The sequence below is a fragment of the Mycteria americana genome, chromosome 3 (assembly GCF_035582795.1).
Source record: "Mycteria americana isolate JAX WOST 10 ecotype Jacksonville Zoo and Gardens chromosome 3, USCA_MyAme_1.0, whole genome shotgun sequence".
Taxonomy (NCBI): domain Eukaryota; kingdom Metazoa; phylum Chordata; class Aves; order Ciconiiformes; family Ciconiidae; genus Mycteria; species Mycteria americana.
In genome coordinates this window covers 45504033-45522166 of record NC_134367.1, presented here as the reverse complement: position 1 = coordinate 45522166, position 18134 = coordinate 45504033, and the positions used below count along the sequence as shown (strand labels likewise).

At 38.9% G+C, this 18134-nt stretch overlaps 1 protein-coding gene across 7 annotated transcripts in view; it reads right to left on the bottom strand.

The window, feature by feature from the left end:
• KLHL32 (kelch like family member 32) overlaps nucleotides 1–18134 on the bottom strand; it is a 97184-nt gene that overhangs the window by 23069 nt on the left and 55981 nt on the right. For 5 of the 7 annotated variants that reach the window (XM_075497312.1, XM_075497318.1, XM_075497313.1 and 2 more), the window contains one exon: nucleotides 15578–15793. The exons of the other annotated variants lie outside the window; for them this stretch is intronic. In XM_075497312.1, coding sequence (XP_075353427.1) covers nucleotides 15578–15793 — 216 coding nt within the window. The remainder of the gene's footprint in view (nucleotides 1–15577; nucleotides 15794–18134) is intronic. 7 annotated transcript variants of the gene reach the window in all.

Here is an 18134-nt window from a genome sequence, read left to right as displayed (position 1 = left end):
TTTAAGAATAAAACATATGGGTGAAGAATTGTTTCAGGAAAAAAAAAACCAAACCACCAAATGCAATTTTTCAAAGCCATGAGTTGCACGTGAACATTTTTAGAAGTTAGTACATAACCACATAGCACAGCCTCCAGACTCTCTTCGCAGTTGTATCAATCAGGTACTACCTTACAGTTGTGGGCAGCATGGAAAATGAGTGGCTCAAACCTAGATGCCAGAGAGCCTTAAAGATAGAAATCTTTTTCTTCTTTTTATTTTGAATTAAAAATGTGCATAAAAATAAGACTGTAATGAGCTGCATGTAGAACAATCAAAATTATGATGTATTTGCATTTCTTTTGCACCTTGAGCCAAACAACTACAAAATTATGCATAGGATTCTCTCAATCTGAACACAGTAAATATTAATAATCTCTGAATCAGCAATGAAATGCCTTTTGCCCCTGAACCTTGAAGAGAGGCTTTCCAACTCAAAAAGTTGTAGTACAGTGACTGAGACCATATTTACAAGGCACCAGGCTGACGCGTATGCGTGCAGCCTGTGAAAATAAAGCTGTGCCATCCCCCACCCTCTTTACACAGGGACATTTTAAAATTACCTGTTTGTCAGTTTTACAAATGTGTGTCTGTGTAAGCAGCCCCCCGTGTGGCGCTGCGTTAGCAACCAGGCATGCTTTCATTTGCACATTCTGATTTTACAATCAGAATTAAAACATTTGCTCTGTTCGGGGTGAGTTGATAAACAGGGATTTTAAAATTTCCCTTTTTTTTTTAATGTGAAAAATGAAAGAAAAATGTTCCTCTAGATGTATTATGCCTTTGGGCTCCATTTGAGGGAAGGGAAAAAAGACAGAGAAAGCTACTGTGAAGGTCACAGAGTGAAAGAACTTCCTCAGGGCACAGAATAAATTAAATCCCAAGGAAAAAATAAAATGTGATTTCCAGAGTGTGAGGCACAAACTCAAAATGACAATGATTGACAGCCAAACTATATCCGTGCAATATCGAAGACTGCACGTTCTCATTTACCTCAGTGTAGCCAGCAAGCGCCCATTAAACATCCGTCTGATGCCCAAATTAACCTTCTTGGCAAACTGAAAGAGGCACAAACTATCATAATCAACCTTTCATTATCACAGCAGCCTCTAGTTAAAGGGTCAGAATAATTGTGCCATCAGAGCCCTGATTGTTTTCAATCAACAGACGACTGGAGTGACAGCTCAGTGATGGAGTAGTTTGATGAAACCGCACCAGGCCTAATCAGAGCAGATGAAAGGAAGGCATGATTGGTGCAAATGAACAGTCGTGCCTCTCTTTTTCATTTACAATCTGAAATTACTCTTAAATTTACAGGGTTTTTTCTCCCTTATGAGTACCTCTGAAAGAATGTTTGACTTATTATGAGTTCTGACAGTGCAGAGTTATAAAACACAGGTAGGGTTTTCAGCCCAGGCTTTAAGTGGGTATTCAGCATAATTTTAACAAATTCACTCTTGAAAAGCACAAAATGACTAAAGACTTCCAATGACCTAACCTTTCAGTGCTGTTTGATTAGCAGAACAATTTATCATGGCTCACATTCTTCATGATAAGAGAAGATTAAAAAAAATGGGCAAGGATCTCTTGCAAATGTTTTCTCTTAGCCAATATATTTATTGTGTTATTGCTCTCCTGTTCTCTCTCTCTCTCACACACACACAAAAGAAAAAAATTAAAGAACACTGCATTAATAACCCTTTTTCTCTTAGACTGAATAATAGATTCCAAGCAAGGGATTGTTTGGAGATGAAAGCAGAGACCAATTATCATGCCACTGACAGCATCAACATTTAGTTTTCTGGTGGGTTGTTCATTCCCACATTCTAAAGGATAGAAGATGAATCAATCCCACTAGGTGTTTCTTACCTTACTCACCGGAAGAGAATCAGAGTGCCTCACAAATAAAAATAAAAAAAAAATAAAAAAATTGGGGGCTGCTTTGGCAAAATTTGGAGAGAATGGAAGATTCAAGTTTCCTGCACCTCCTCAGCTACAGTTCGCTTGCCCTCCCAGCCTCACCCAGCTCCAGCCACATGGCTTCCCATCCTCACAACAGCGCTGTAAGGAAGGTGCGGTAAATCAAAAGAACCTCTTTGTACCTCTGAAGGAAGCAAGTATTTCAAGTGACGAGTCGTAAATCTTTTGTTCTGTGATCTTGGTCATCATTGGATGTTCTCTAGTCTGTCAAGCATCACAAAATGTGTACCAACATCCAAGGTCAGCATACCAAAACAAAAAAGCAGCTTAGAAGCAAAGATTAATATTTGCCTGAAGGAGGAGTGGATAGAGAAGATTGATCCAAACTTAAAAACCAAAGGCTTTTAAGAAATTTTGTTTCCTCTACCTTTTCCTCACACTACAGAATGGAAGTTTTAATTCCTTAAAAGTTTGGGGATGTAAGCAGAACATTCATCTAAGTGGAAAACACACAAGTGCCTTCAGCTGAAGAAGCTGTGAGCAGGCTTGCACACCCTTGCTGACACAGAAGATGCCATTTTCACTGGTTCCTGTTTCACTTTAATTTATTGAAGTCTACTGTTGGTGTAACTAGGTTGAAAGGACCAGGCTCTCTGGTGCTTTTTCTTTGTGTAGTGAGGAAAGTCTTACTACCCTCAGATAGCATGAAGGCTCCAACCCAGCCCAGTTAAGAAAGATCTATTGGCTCCAAGTCCTAGATAAAGGAAGCATGACAAAAGTTGCCCAGTCTGCCAGTGACTTGGCACCTACTTCCCCCCAGTGCTTCCACTCGGTTGACAGCTGAGTTCCACCTTTCCTCCTGTTTCAAATATTAAAATGCCCAACCTTTTCCAAGTATAAAGACGCTGTTTACAATATACACATAGGTTTAGTGAACTCTTGGGAATGACCCCAAAACATTCCTAACATGCCAATGGAGAAGGGAAGTAACAGTTTGGGAATCTGCCACCACGTGCTTTGTTTGGGAAGGCTCAGAAGCAAACATGCTTCTCTCTACACAAATAGCAAAGTCTCACATTCACAGTGTCCCCACCACAAGGATCACACCACATATTCAAAGATGCTGTCATTCTGCTATCTGTCCTCAGCTCCCACTCAGCCATCCCCACACTACTGCTAGACCCCTGCTTCAGCAGTGGCGGTGGCTTTGTGTACAAGGGAGCCCCTCAAGTGCATTCCCAAACTGGAGTTTGAGAGCACAGCTGGCAAGAAAGACAAAACGTGCATCCTTCTAGACCCAACCATAATCACTGCCATCCAGTCACAGACCCACAGCTTCACAGATGGACAGGGTTTGGAGGACTGAGGAATCGGACAGTAGGCTCAGGCAATAGAGAGGGAAGCCAAATATAAGTAAGTTATGACTCCAGGAAATATGTGGCCCAAAAGGAAGATCAGAAAACCCCAAGGTTCATTAGATCTGGAGGGTGAAAGCACTTGTCAGTTTATGTCCCCCTGGCCTCTTACTAGTCTCTGCAAAAGCTGCAGTGGATTTGTCCAGAGTACTACTTTAGGAAGCTCTTGCTCTGCTAAATAAGAAATGCTCTGCCTCTTGGTTGGAGTTTTGCTGGTTTGGGATCTACGTGATGTCAAGATGACAACCTGCAGCTTTCAGAACACCAGCCTGCAGTCTGTGAGCCACTTTCCAAGAGGCAGAAATTTGATTTTGATCTTTCAGCACTGAATAACATGCAGCAAGTAGAGTTGTTGGCTGAAGTCTGTCTAGCAGCAGGAATGATGCATTTCATGATATGATACTGTGATTACGGTAGAGGTACATAATGCAGCTGTATTAATAGCAAACATTTATCAAAATTAATGGCGTTAAAGTGAATCACCATGTATTAAAAATATTTCTCAATTTTTCTCAAGTGCTGATAAGATTTATCTTCTTAAAGCATTTAAGCTGTAAAGCATCAATCACCAGTTGCCAGATTTCCTCACAGGGCTGCTAGACAAAAATACTGTCCTGCACAGTCGTCGACAGGTACAAGGAAGGATACATAACCTACACGACTTTGGCAGATTTCTTAGTCATAATTAAACAGCTCCATTAGTAACAATTTTAACAGCTGTATCTCCGCCTCTGAAATTTCTAATAAATGTTTCTGCACAACATCCTTGTGAGGAAGGGAGGAATTCTTCATCCCAAAGATGAACTCTCCACCAACCAAATACCTCCACCCTGCGTTCTCAGTCCAGTGCTTTACTGCAAGCTTCCTTCCTCCCTGGTGCTACATAATGATACTGGTCTTCCCAGAAAGGCCATTATTTTATCACAAAGGTTCTGAGAGAGACAGCGTTAGTTTCATTTTTTATGTATGTGTTTCATATGAAACACATAGAAAAAAATGACAGTTTTATAGTAACAGTTAAGAATAGAATGTACACATTTCAAAACTGTATTCATTTCTTTTACACGCTTTATCCAGTGCATTTATTTTACCATTTCTTGTATTTACTGGAAATGAGACTAGACAGAAGCCTACCTAGAAGACATTGACTAACCTCAATAAAAATATTTCAGCTTTTTAGATTTGCAATAAAATAACTATGATCAAAAATCAGCTTTACTAAAGGCTAGCTGAACTACATTAATATATAACATTATATATGGTAACGAATCATATTATATTAAAGCAAAGAGTTGCTATAATAGAAAAACTAAACTTTTCATCTACTCAAGCTCAAAGTGAAGTAAGGTAGGGACAGAAGGTAAACTCTCAGCTGTTGTAAATTATCACAGCTCATGGAAGTTTGCCATTTTACACCTTCTGGGGAATCTGAACTTCAAAATTATATAGCATTTTCCTTCCAAGTATCTCAAAGCAATTTATAAGCAGTAAAACTTGAGCTTCTCTGAGGGAAGTGTACATTTCAACCATTTTCCCAACATGGGAACTAAGAGAGAGAAAAATTAAGTGATATGACAGAAGACAGCAATGGTACAGCTGACACATAATCAAAATCTTCTGTCCCCTCAACCTGTCCACAGCTGAGTCTCTTTACCCTACTACCAAAGTCCTGTGAAGTTTTTTGTGCTCCATGCCACAGAATGAAACCTGGTGAGATGCAGGCATCAAACTGAGGACAAAACGGATCCCTAAATATCACCTGACAACAGTATTTGAGATATTTTTGCAGCTGAAAAGCACATTTCCATACAGGCAATAAAACACTGCATTCTTCCTTAACCTTCTTGGAGCAGCAAAGACAAAACTATCCCATAGTGTGCTTCAGGAGAAGTGCGTTCTTGTGTGATCAAGTCCTCAAACCATGGAGTAGTTTCCTTTACAGTCATTTGGAGCTTCTCTACAAAGGCAGACCTACAAATGTGCTTCTTGCACCTAAACTCATTCTTCTACTATGATCAAAGGAACGAGCAAGGCCCAGCGCAACCCCTTAGCTCCATACGTACAATGGTGTGTTTAAAACCTGTATGAGCTAGTGCGTAGACCCTATTGCAACAGACTTTAGCTACCCCACTACTGACAACCACTCTATTTCCCTGTGCACTGCAATGACCATCACACCTGGAAGTGTACACAAATAAAATAAATGAGCTGGGGTTGATCACACTGGAAAGGCTCTACTTACTTGAAGTAGGATTACTTTGCAATCGAAGTAAATTTTGATTTAACGAGATCATCAGAAAGGAGTGTGGAAGGTGACAATCTATCCAGAGCAAAGCAAAGCAAAAAAACCAAACCCAAAATATGGTATCCGGAGACAGAACCTCGCTTTTTCCTTTCAAACAGGTCCAGCCATAGACAGTTAGAAATGACAAACAAGCCCCCCCATCATAAACATCCCTAAAATGTAGCTTCATAGGTTCCTAAAACCTATGGAGCCTAACAGATCTGCCTCTCTTTAACAACTGGATCAAATGGCAAGAAGCTCTGAGGTAACAACTTCTTGCCATCCATTTTCTAATGCATCGCAAAATGCTCAAGTTCGGACCCTCCATCATTTGTCGTGATGGTAAAACCAACATTGCTAGGTGCTTTATCTCCGGTAAGTTTTTCTGAAGTTGCAGTGAACAGAAGCTTATCTCTTCATAAACACAGCCGTGTAACTAGGACTCTTAACTGTGATTTGATTTCAGTTGAAGGAGATCAAAGTTTACGATAGCTTTTCTCTTTTCTCAAATGGGGTGAGGACAGAGCACATGGGAGGTGGAAGAAGAGGACCTCCTCCCCCCCAGCAGCCATCATTTCAAAATCTAGAATTGCTCATTTTATTTTTAGAGGAAACATTCGGGCTGACATCAAATGCACTGAAACTTTACGTAGACACATTTAGCATTAAAATAAGTTGCTAGTACATAATTGTAAGTGGAAATGACAATCTTTCACAATCTGATACACATTGTTTTTATTGCTGTTCCTCTCATTATTTTTTCCCTTGGAATATGTTTTAGAAGCATAGTGGCTCTCTATGGAGACAGGAATCTACAAGCTTTCATCAGTAAAAATTGTTAGAGAATGAAATAGGCACAAAATCGACAAAATTCTATAAAAATGCAATTCAGCTCTGTGAAAATTAGTCTAAATGGTTCCTGAATGTAGAAAGATTCCTATTCCTTTCTTCCCTATTGTTAGGGTATAATTTTCTACGGATTTAATAGGCAAATCCAGCAAATCACATAAAAATGTATCATTTTCTATAATAATCTTGACAACAGCTATACAAGACTTGTATGTCATTAATATCTTAGGTCACACACAAAAACGAACATCAAAGTACATACTCTCCTTAGTCAGTTTATATATATGTATGCTCTCAACATGCCATGTTACTACAAAATCACCAAGGTCAATTTTTCCAAGTGAAATCACCAGGTGGTTTTATTTATTTTTTTTTTTTTTTAACCAGTGATATCACCAGTGCCTTCACTACAGGAACTTTATTTCTGTTTTGTTCTGCTTTACTATTTTAATGAACCAAACAAGCCCTCTGACAAGAACTGTGTCAGCTTACCTGTCCGGGTCTCAGAGCCAAAAGCTGTCCGAGTGTCCCCTACTTTCTCCCAGCCACTGCACCTCCACAGTTATCAAACGTTAGGCACTGAACTCCACGTTATGCATTAGTGAGCCTGATTCTTCAACTCTGAAGTGCCACTGGAACCTCATTTTAACATGGATGGGCCCACTAATATTAACTGTGGGAACATTTAGGCCTTTTCCTGTCAGCAGATAATTTACTTCTGCTTTCTCAATTCCTGTGAAGAATGTGCCTCAGAGGACAGCATGACAACAACAAAGTTACATATGTATTTTAGCATCTGGGTTCTTTTGGCTAATTTTTCACAAAGGGATATTTTTGCCCCTTCCTTTTTTAAATACGAAAAGAACAAGCAAGTACACTAGCAAGCTCACTCAGCTTTTTTGAGAACAGAATAGTTTCCCTTTTAATCAAATCACATCCTCTTAATGATGTCAATTTTATTGACTTTGATTTAATCCCCACATGATGGGCTTCAGGTTAACGCAGGACTCATATTATTTTTAAGTGATGAGTTAATTTTTCAAACTCAACTATTTGTCCTAAGAATGTTATTTCTTTTAAAAAGTGACTTAAACACTTAGAGTCACATTTGTAAATGCATTTAAGATCCCAATCTCATGAATTGGGAATGTCAGAGCTTCCCTACTACAAGATTAAAACAAACATAAATTTATTATTTAAACCAACTAAATCATAGCTGAAGCAAACTGAAACAACTGCAACTGCTAAAAGGTGAACCTCATAAAATTCAGACCCATACAGTTTCACACGAACGTTAAAATAGGCTCCACCCTAAAGGAGCAGTTTGAAAGCTTTTCAGCACAGATTCTCACTTCAGAGACTGTGATCTTTCCATCTGTCATTACTATCCCACATAGACCTCTAGCTTGGAAGCCACTTCACAGTGAGGTTCCTTAAGATCTTTTTGACATATGTATTTGTCATAATTTCTTCCATTTCTCCCTGGCACGAGGGAGTCCAAGGTGATCAAAGGAATATAAGGAACCCTTTGTCATGAGGCAACGAAACCCCCAGCTCCGCAGCTCGCTCACACGCGTATGCAAGCTGCCAAGGGTCTCCCTGTTGGAGTAAGCAAGGATGTGCAGGAGTGCCACTGCTTTTCCATCTCCTTGCCTCCTCACCCTCCTGGAGCCACTAGTGTCCTGGTCCTGGGGCAGGAGTGATAGCAAGGGACAACAGCTGGTCAGATCTCAGCAGTCATGCTGAACTGCACCCACTTAATAGCAGGTCTAGACATATGGGTGCAAATTTACTTCATCTAACTTTACACACTTAGTTTAGGTACAAGCGGAAACACTTAACCCCAAAACTGGATTCTAGCTCTCTTAACATATTGATGACAATTTGTATGGTTTTAGACAACCTGGAATTCAATTTTCTTTCTTCATCTTCTTTGGCTCCATAGTTACATAGTTACAAATAGAGGTAATGCTTCTACCAGCTGACAAAGGAAAACTTGTTGAAATACGGAGCTGGAAATTCTCAAAAGAGCTTCTCATTTTCTATTATTTTCAACAAGCTTAAATCCATCAGAAACTATGTTAAATAGCTTTACTGGGATTTTGAAAGAGTAGAGATTACTAACATTTGTATCTCTGAATGGAAGACATTAACTAAGATAGTAACCACAGACTGCCTCATTTGATCATCCATGGTATCTGTGGGTTTTAGACTTTATTTATGTTGTTCTTTTCTTTAACTAAAAAATGAATGTAATGTATATTTCCAATCACGCCTGGCTTTCACAACAGCCTCAGCAGCTTTCTTTTATGTAACCATATACCTGTGTATTAATACAATTATATTTCAGTTAATCTCCAATAGATCAGTGCCACAAAGAGCATAACAGTCAACACAAACCCCACCATAACAGACTAATTCAAATGCAGAAAGCAATATCACAGAAGCGGTCTTGCTGTGTGCACACCTTGGCGTCCTCTTTTTCTCTTTCTAAATCAAAGCACACATTCATTGCTTAGCTGAAGAAGTGACCTAAATTCAAGAGCTGTGGGCACAGCAGCCTTCCTAAATACTGGTGTGATGCTCTGTGCAGTTCTGAAGTTAATCTGGGATAAATAAGGTGAGGCAATGTTACTGTAGGACACCGAGGCAAAAGTAATGCCCTCCAGCAATTTCTCTATTGCTCACAGCAACAGCAGCAAAATAATCAAGTTTTCTGATTGGAACTGACATGTATCAAAAAGAAAATTAGAAGAGCACACAGTTGCTCCTAACATAAGCCTAGTTTTAATATAGAAAATCCCTTTCTATACCGCTATACTTGATAAATAACAGTAACAAGATTAGCCAATATTCAAGAAATAACAGGCAGAAACTTTCAAAAGTTCAGAACAAAAGCATATATAAAGTTCACAAAACTTTACTGTAAAGGACAAGATTAAGAGCCCATTAGATTTAAGCTAAGGCAGACATAGGGGGAAGGTGTTTCATAAAGCAAGGGGACAGCACCAACAGGGGCAGCATTCATTTTCACTGTAAGCCAAAATGCCATTACTATTACAAATGATGCAGAAATTATATCAGGAAAAATGTGCGTGACCCGAGCACGTCAGCAGAGCAGAGTGTGAGATTCAGCTGCCTACATCCACTGCCTTGATCCACTGTAGCCTGCATGAACCCTGTCTCGTCTGCAGCTCCAGTGGACACTGATCTCCTTGCAGAGCCTGTGCCACAACTGCCAGCTTGGCCTATATATCATGGATATCCTACCAAAAATGCTGCATATGCCTATGTTTATAAAAATGAGTCCCACACAAATAGTCTGGAGAGACCAAAAGGAATATTACCATTGCACACAGTCAATTTAGGTGAGATACCTGTGATTATGAGGATTAGCCTTAGGAAAAGGAAACCTACATTCTATCATAGGTTATGTTTTCACACTGTTTTTATTTGAGAGTAACTACTTAATCTTGCTTGCAGCTAGTCATGATACACAGTGCAACCATCACAGATCCAGCACAGTGGATACTGGGATTCAAGGGTGGCTCTTTGGCACTTTACATAGACTACTCAGGAAAAGGGTATGAAAAAGGGGGTGAAAACACAGCAAAACATGCATGGGCAATATGCTGATTTTCCCATATAGCCTCACCAATTCACCTTGGCCTTGATAGGCATCAAACTCCTTTTTTCTCTCCTATGCCTCTCTTGATAAGAGGCTGACAGCCATGTTTTAGTATGATGGTTTTCTACTTAGGCTAAATACTCACTAGGGACGAGCATTAGACCACCAGACGTGATTTCACTTATTGCCCAAGAGAGCACTTAAGCTTATTTCTTGAACAGTGAAAGGCTAATATACTGTTTAAACACAACGTTGATTACTGAGATGCTTTCCTTCACTTACTCTTTTATGTCGTTACTTGTTTTGCAGTAAAACTTAAGTTCACATTTAGCAAGGCACTTAGTCCACATTTCATCAAAACATATATATGCCCCTGAGAAACATGAATTTTGCTCTCTCCATGTTAAAAATTGCTCTGTAGAATCAAAAGATTGACAGCAAAAAAAAAATTCAAGTACTGCACTGAAGGAATGGCAAGCTTGTACTGGGAACATGACAACCCACTTTAGAAACTGCTGTTCTGCATAGGAAAAAGTGGGCATCACTGGAGATGTATGGAAGATGTCTGTGGGCCTGTCTTCAGCAGAGAACTGTTCCATTGTAACAGCCTGCTATAATGTGCACACCGCAAAATCTCCAACAGAACTGAACTCTGTGGGATTTCTGCCTGAGAATACTTTTGGCCCTCCACAAATGCCACCAGAAGATTCAAAATGGAGCTCAAGTGTAAGAAAAGGCAGTTGAAAATAGGGCATTTTACTCTCCCTTAGAAAAGGATAAACAGGACTTTAATAAGAAAATTGAATTTATACATTTATTATTTTTATAAAATAGATGCTTAACAACTCATATTGACCTTTAACACTGTAGTCTTCCTGTCTTTTATTTTTCTATTTATTCAAGCAAAGACACTTCTCTAATACAGAGACCTAAGACTGATTTTGCACGTCACATCCACAGTAACAAAAGGAATAACTTGTGCTACCCTTTCATATGTGGAACATCTGCTTTATGAAGACAAGTTCACAGGTTGCACACAAGGAAGTTAACAGGGCTGGAATGTCTTGGGAGCCTAGCCCTGGAAAAGACACGACATAGTTGCATGCTTTCTAGCTGAATAAACTACTCATGCAGTTTTATCTACCAATTTTTCCTAGATTGCTTGCTTATCAGTTGATTACCAAGAAACTGAGTTGCATGGTAAAGTAAAACCTCCTAACCTTAACTTCAGAAGTACTGGCAAATACTAAAATTAATCTATTTTTAATGTTAGCTGTTTAAAAAAATATATATCCTTTAACAACCTACTTAAACAGTAGCAGAGAAGGAAGAAACTAATCTATAATGAATGTCATGTTAAGATTTTTTGCCAAACGTGATTTGAGACTTCACCTTGGATCAAGTGCCGTAATTAATACAGTATCATTTGACCAATGTATTGCTGGGAGACAGAATGATCCAGTAGATATTTCTATCTGTAACTATAAGTATGATCCTTGAAATATGAACATTTAAGCCTCATGACACTGAAGTTTTTAATAATGAACGTGATAAGGTATAACTATACTAAAACTAAGCCTAACATCAGTAATAAACATTAAGTGTATTACTTAAATCTTTGGCTTGCTTTCTACTTGCTAAGGTTCCAACAAGAAGCCCTCTACTGCTAGATTTCTCTGAGAACACGTTCTGTTGTACAGGGTTGGTTACCTTTTCAATTATCAAGGGAAAGGATTCATCTGCTTCCTTAAAGTAGAGCCAATGAGCCTTTCGAGTAATGGCCAATTATGAAAAGATTCACTTTTCACTTCATGATAAACTAGACGTTTATGTCCTCATCATGACCATTTCCTGTGAAAAAAAGTGCGCCGCACAGCTCATGCTGAAGAGGAAAAATACCAAAGAATCTGCTTTTTTTCCCTCCAACTTCTTCAGGATTCTTCCCTAGTTTTCTTCATTTTCGTATTTAATCCTTTAGTCCATGTCACTGCTTTAAGTTTACTCACACTTTAATGCAGCTGACAAATCATAAATTTCATATATACAAAATATTTCATAATCTCACATGCTAGTAAAATGTAAAAAAATCAATATGAAAACAAATCCTATGTCACTTAATAATCATTGTTACTGGCTTAGCCTAGCTAAAAAAATGCCTTGTAAATTGCTCCAATTTCATAGCCTATGGGGGTTTTCTGGTGGGCTTTCTTTCTGTTGTTTACTTGTTTTAAGAAATGCATCATTGTATTCCTTGTCTATTGTCTCCACTAAAAATCAGACACCTACATTAGGCCAAAGAGTTTCCTAAGATTTTAAGAGGTAGAAAGAGGAATGAACTACTTAGTTTGTCCACTTTACCCTGGTTTGGAAGTCACATCTTTCTTTCTGAAAGAATCAGCAGGAATCACTGTAGTATTCTACATTAATCCACAGCCTGTATACTGACATTAATATTACTGTTTAACTTTCTCAGACTTGGTTTGTTCAAGGTTATATTTCACCATATTCACTAAAATTGGGCAACTGTGAATAGGTAGTCTAACAAAAATCCAAAATGTGCCAGATATGAGCTGCAGTCACTTCAGTTTAAATCATATTCAAGCATCACTCCGTATACACATTTTGATGCATTAAAATAACTGCCTTAATCTTCATGTGCATTAGGATCGAATCGCCCAGTGGACATTGGAAATTTAAACTAGTGAAAATAACTGTGCTCTGCAGACAGTGGCACCCTTTCCAGAGGTTCTCTGAGGGAAGCTTTAATTTGTGCTTAGGGCTTCATGGGAGCCCTACTAGTAAAGGTGCCTTGGGGACACGCTGAATTCATATAGCCATAACATGCGTGCATGTGCGTGCGCAGGAGGCCACACTAGTCACAGGTAAGACAGACAAATCAAACGGTAGCATCCCCCATCAGCTTTTCTATTATCTGCCCCACTTTGTGCCAATTTCCTCCAGCTTCCCCAACACCTCTTGCTTTGCTGTTCTTCCTTAAGACATGGGATGGGGATTTGTCAAAGTCAATGAGCACTTTATTACAGTGAGAGTGCTCAGTAATGAACAATTCAGCAATTTAATGAGATTCTGTAGATCTGTCTCCAGCCTGTCCATCAAGTTTCACTTCTATAAAGCACCCTGACACTAATCCTCTGGCATACCCAATCTTCACCCTGGGCTGAATATTAGATTCTTCCATGGTATATTGCATTACCACTATAACCTTAGCAAAAATGATGAACTTAACTACACTTGAGGCAATATAGCTGGTCTGATTTGATTTTCTTCTATTGGGTTGACTATGAGGGAATTACTTATTTACTAAGATAAAGCAAAAAACCCAGTTTCTTATTGCCTTCTGAATGCCTAAATTGGTAAATATTTATGTGTGTCTTTTAATTCATTCAGGGGACCTGGAATATTTATAAATATATATTTATTCCTGGTTGTACAGACTGAATTAAAAAGACACACGCATGTTTTGCCTGCAGCGGAAAACTAGTTTAAAAAAAATTCTTCGGAACAGCATTAGTAACCTTTAGAGAGGCAATTATGATAACACTTAAATGGACGGTGTGGAGTTTGTTGTCACTCAAAAAGCAGCATATTACCTATAAGTATCTCTCCCCAGTATGACCCTGCAACAGAAACAGAAGCTTTGTCATATTTGCCTCATGAAGGGTTCATTGACTGGAGTGCACACAATTAAGAAAATTATTTCCGAGTTCTTCTTGCAGGACAGGACAATGACACAAGATTTAAAAACTCCCACTTCCCAAACTTTGTTTCAGCAGTTGCATAGGGCATACTATTCTGTATATGCTTGTTCATTACTGAGCTAGCATTAAATAATACTTGTGTGGCTTTCTGCAGCAACTTTTCTAGCGAAAGTATACCCAAGCAGGTAGCTAGGATATTTCACTAACCCGGCAGAGAAATTATGATAAAACCCAATTGGCCAATCAGCCATGCCCTATATATGAACTTGTACAACAAAACCTTTTCTGATAAAGGGAATATGGGCTAGTACTCCCAGTAGTGTAGTACTACTGGGTTAGGCCTAAAAATCAGGCTTAAAAAACCCAAACTAAACCCACCATCATGGGTAGCGTACTGCAGGTTCTGTTGTACAGACATCCTCCAGAGACTAGGACATGCGAAAGTCTAACTTTATATTAATATTTGCAGAAAATATCATCTTTTTAAAATACTCTATAATCTGTAGCCTCAAAGTTTCAGAAACAAATATGAACTGAAGGGTTAAGTTACATCTGCATACTGTCTTTGTGGCTTGAAGAGCTTAACTAGACATTTTTATTTGTTAAGAATAAATATTTTGTTCCGGCATGATGTTATTCATCTACAGAACATGAAGTGCCCCACAGATGAACACACATTCTACACTTTGAGAAAATGATGGCATATAGGTGAAATGATTTGCTTAGAATAATCCAAAAGATAAGTAGATAAATAACAGGGACTGAAATATAAATCTATCTTCTGATGCTCAGGCTTCTCCGTTGGACCAAGATAACCCACTTGCTTGAAAGAAACCTGTGCTTTCTTTTTAGGAAGTTACTTTCTACCTTGAAATACCCTGAAATACTTTTCTTCTATAAAACATGACAGCAAAAAGGAAACAGAAAGAAGTGTTTGGGTAACCGGTGTTATAGAGATTTCCTTCTACTATATTGTGAATTGCAATTTTTACAGACATATGACGGGAATGTTTCCAAGGACAGATTTTGTTTTGGTGTTGCTCTTTACAGGCTACATGGTTTTTTCATATTAGGTTTCTCACCCCACCCCCCTCCACACTAAAGGTCACAACATAATGCTTTTATCTTGTTAATATTCTATGGCTAGCAACCTGGTCCTTTTCAAGAGCCAGCTTTTTTAAAAGAAACGATCACCACCAGCTTCTTGCCACAAACCTTCCACTGATGCCTCCACGCATCTCTGAGCAGAGCAGCCTGTGTGATGATACGCTAATTTGCTTCAGGCAAACTCAGCTGTGGTGGCCTAAACAATTTAAATGACTACTGAATTTACACAGCTAAGTTTGTCAGAAGTGAATGGGAGAGACTGCAGAAGCAGGTTTGCTGGCAGGCTTGCTGCACTAGCCTCACCAGAGGCAATGATAATTGAGTTGCCTGCATTGGCCATCTCTTCCCACCAAAGTTGGATCTGGAAGAAAATCTCTGGCCACATCTGAGTAACACAAGTTAAGCAACAAGACACATTTCTCTTTCAAACAAACTAATTGCATTAACACAACACAACATTTTCTGAATTTCATTTAAAAATTTCCCTCAGTTGTTATTCACAGTTTTTGCTCAAGTGCTTATTCTCCCTCAAGATTGCTCCAGGGTTTCAAAACAACAGATTACTGCTATGGTTTATAAAGTATCACACATTCTGCTTGTTCACCAATCTCCTTACCTGCCAGATTTGTTCTTCACTGAGTGAAGTGAGTCTATCACTTTTAAAAACCTCTCGAAGGAGACAGTATGGGAGTGCCAGAACTTCTTCAGGATGACTCTTCAATAGCTCAGAAAGATGTTTTACTAAGAAGTCAACCACTGCATTCTCCAACAAAGTCAGGTTGAAGAGGTCCGCAAGCTTATACAGGTCCAAGTAATTAAAACTATTTAATTCCTAAATGGGTGAAGCAAACAAAATACATCTCAGAAAAAAAAAAAAAAGAAACAGAATTAAAAAACCCATAGGTCTCAGATAATGAAAAAAGGTTGTTCTTTTGGAGCTGTGGAGAAGGAAGGTAATATAACTTGAAATTAATTAACACAGCCTCATTCAAAATGTATGTGTAAATGTTACCAGTGCATATGCAAATATATATGATAGTACTACTTTATATTGCAACCGCTAAGGTTATATACGCATACTGCATCTGTAAGAAATATGGATTAGTACATCAAATAATAAACCAGCATGATTTACACTATATGACAAGAGCTCGCAGGATTTAACAAGTGGATTAAAAAAATGTATTTAACTACAACGGTTTGTTACAAAGCAATTGTTTGTTCATTATTTACTGTTTTGATTGAACTAGAGCACCTGTGTAGTATGACTTTTAGTTCCATGAAACCTCACAAAATACAAGATGCTGAGCTACATTTTATTATGTATAAATTTGTCTTCAATGAACAAGTAGACCCTTTTTTTCCAGCCACTGACATCAACCTATAGTGGATGCTGGCCTCATATTCCTCCTCCCCCCTTCTAGCAGCAGAAAATCTGTGGAGACAAAAGCTACAGTAACTCAGTGCAGGAAGTTTTTTCCATCCTGGTAACAGATAACCTATATTTACAAGGTAATGTTTTCAACTTGGCATCCCTTGTAAATTAGCATCTGGACAGCTAACTACTGCTATTCTAGACCAGACGCTCTTCAGGGGAGAGGCCAAGAATTCATCTGTAGTAGCGAAAAGCACCCAGGACGTCTGGGAAATAAGCGTGTTTACCCGTTTTCTCTGTTCTTGCTGTACGCTCACACTTCTCTTCCTCTCCCCTCCGCAATCCTGGTTTTCATCTTCCAATTTACCGCATTGCTCCCTATCAGCCGCCTTCTCCTTGACCAGCTCCATGTGTGAAAATGACAAGAAGTCTTGTCAGTTTCACTTTGCTGGTTAGTTAACATAGGGACTAGAGCAGGAAAGAGAAACAGACTAAATTAAGTCAATTTCACTTTCACTGCTCTGCTGGATGGAATGGCAGCACCAAATGAAACTGACAAGAAATCTTGTAAATGTCAAATGAGCTGCACGGCTGGCAGATAGAGCAGAGCAACAGGGAAGATGGGAAAGTGCGAAGAGGGGTTTTTTTGGAATGTTTTATGGACTACATCTTGAACGTGTGAATTGGGTGGCTGTCCCAATGACTGTGGAGCTGTTTATGCATATGCAATGGAGAGTGGAGAAAGAATTTTTTTCACCTGCTTAGAGGAGTCAGTACTGGAGGAAACGGAATCAAATTCCTGTGGAGGCTCCTGCTTGTTACATAATCTCCCAGTCTGAACAGCGCACCTTCCCTGGCAGGCTTGTACATTAAAGATAAATCCTATCCATTATCTACTTAAACTGCCGCATAGGAGTTTCCCATTGTTTTCTTGGAAGAACAAAAGAGAAGTTCTTTACGTTGCCAGAACAAGCACTAACAGCCATCATCCCAAAAGCCACAGATAGGCTAGTGTGAGCTCCTCTTCACACTAACATAGAGGAGGTAAGGATAAATCCTTCCCCATTGCAGAAAGAAAGAGAAAGGAATGAATGTTTACATGAGAAGTATCTGGTTTGTGCGCTTGCTCGGTGATTTAATACCTGCAGATCACAGACCTCACACCACCACTTCTGTGATGGCCATGCAATGGTGGCAACAATGCACAGGAGTATAATCAAAGTAAACGTCACAGCATTTGACAAGCAACAACCGTGGTTTATTGTCCCTGGTTTGGAAGACGATCTTTTCAAACAACTCCCTGATTGAATGAATGCCAAACATCCAGAAAGAAATTTAGAAGAGCTCAGTGTATATTTATTGAGCTCTTTTGTAGTCAACAGCTATATCTGGAGAGGATTAAAATAAACAACTAAAGAATCAAGTATTGTGATCTGAGGATCAACAGCCCATCTAAAATACAGGCCTGATCAAACCCCACTGTCAATGGAGGAGGACATATGACTTTTGCTGGACTTCAGAAGAGGACAATACTGGAGATATCATAATAAAATCTTTCCTCATTAGAGAGAAACAGTAATATGACACAAAAATGCAGTTTTCCCCTGAAAAATCTTCACATTTGCAGTGAAATCTGAAAGACACTGGTAAGCCTTCATTTTTAGTTTGGCTATTTTTGATGATCCCCCAAACTCCCCTATCCCCTCAAATCAACACCAACTGAAGTTTTTTATGAAAGCTATCATACAGTTGAAGATGCCAAATATACTTATGAATGGATAAATAAACTCTCACCAGT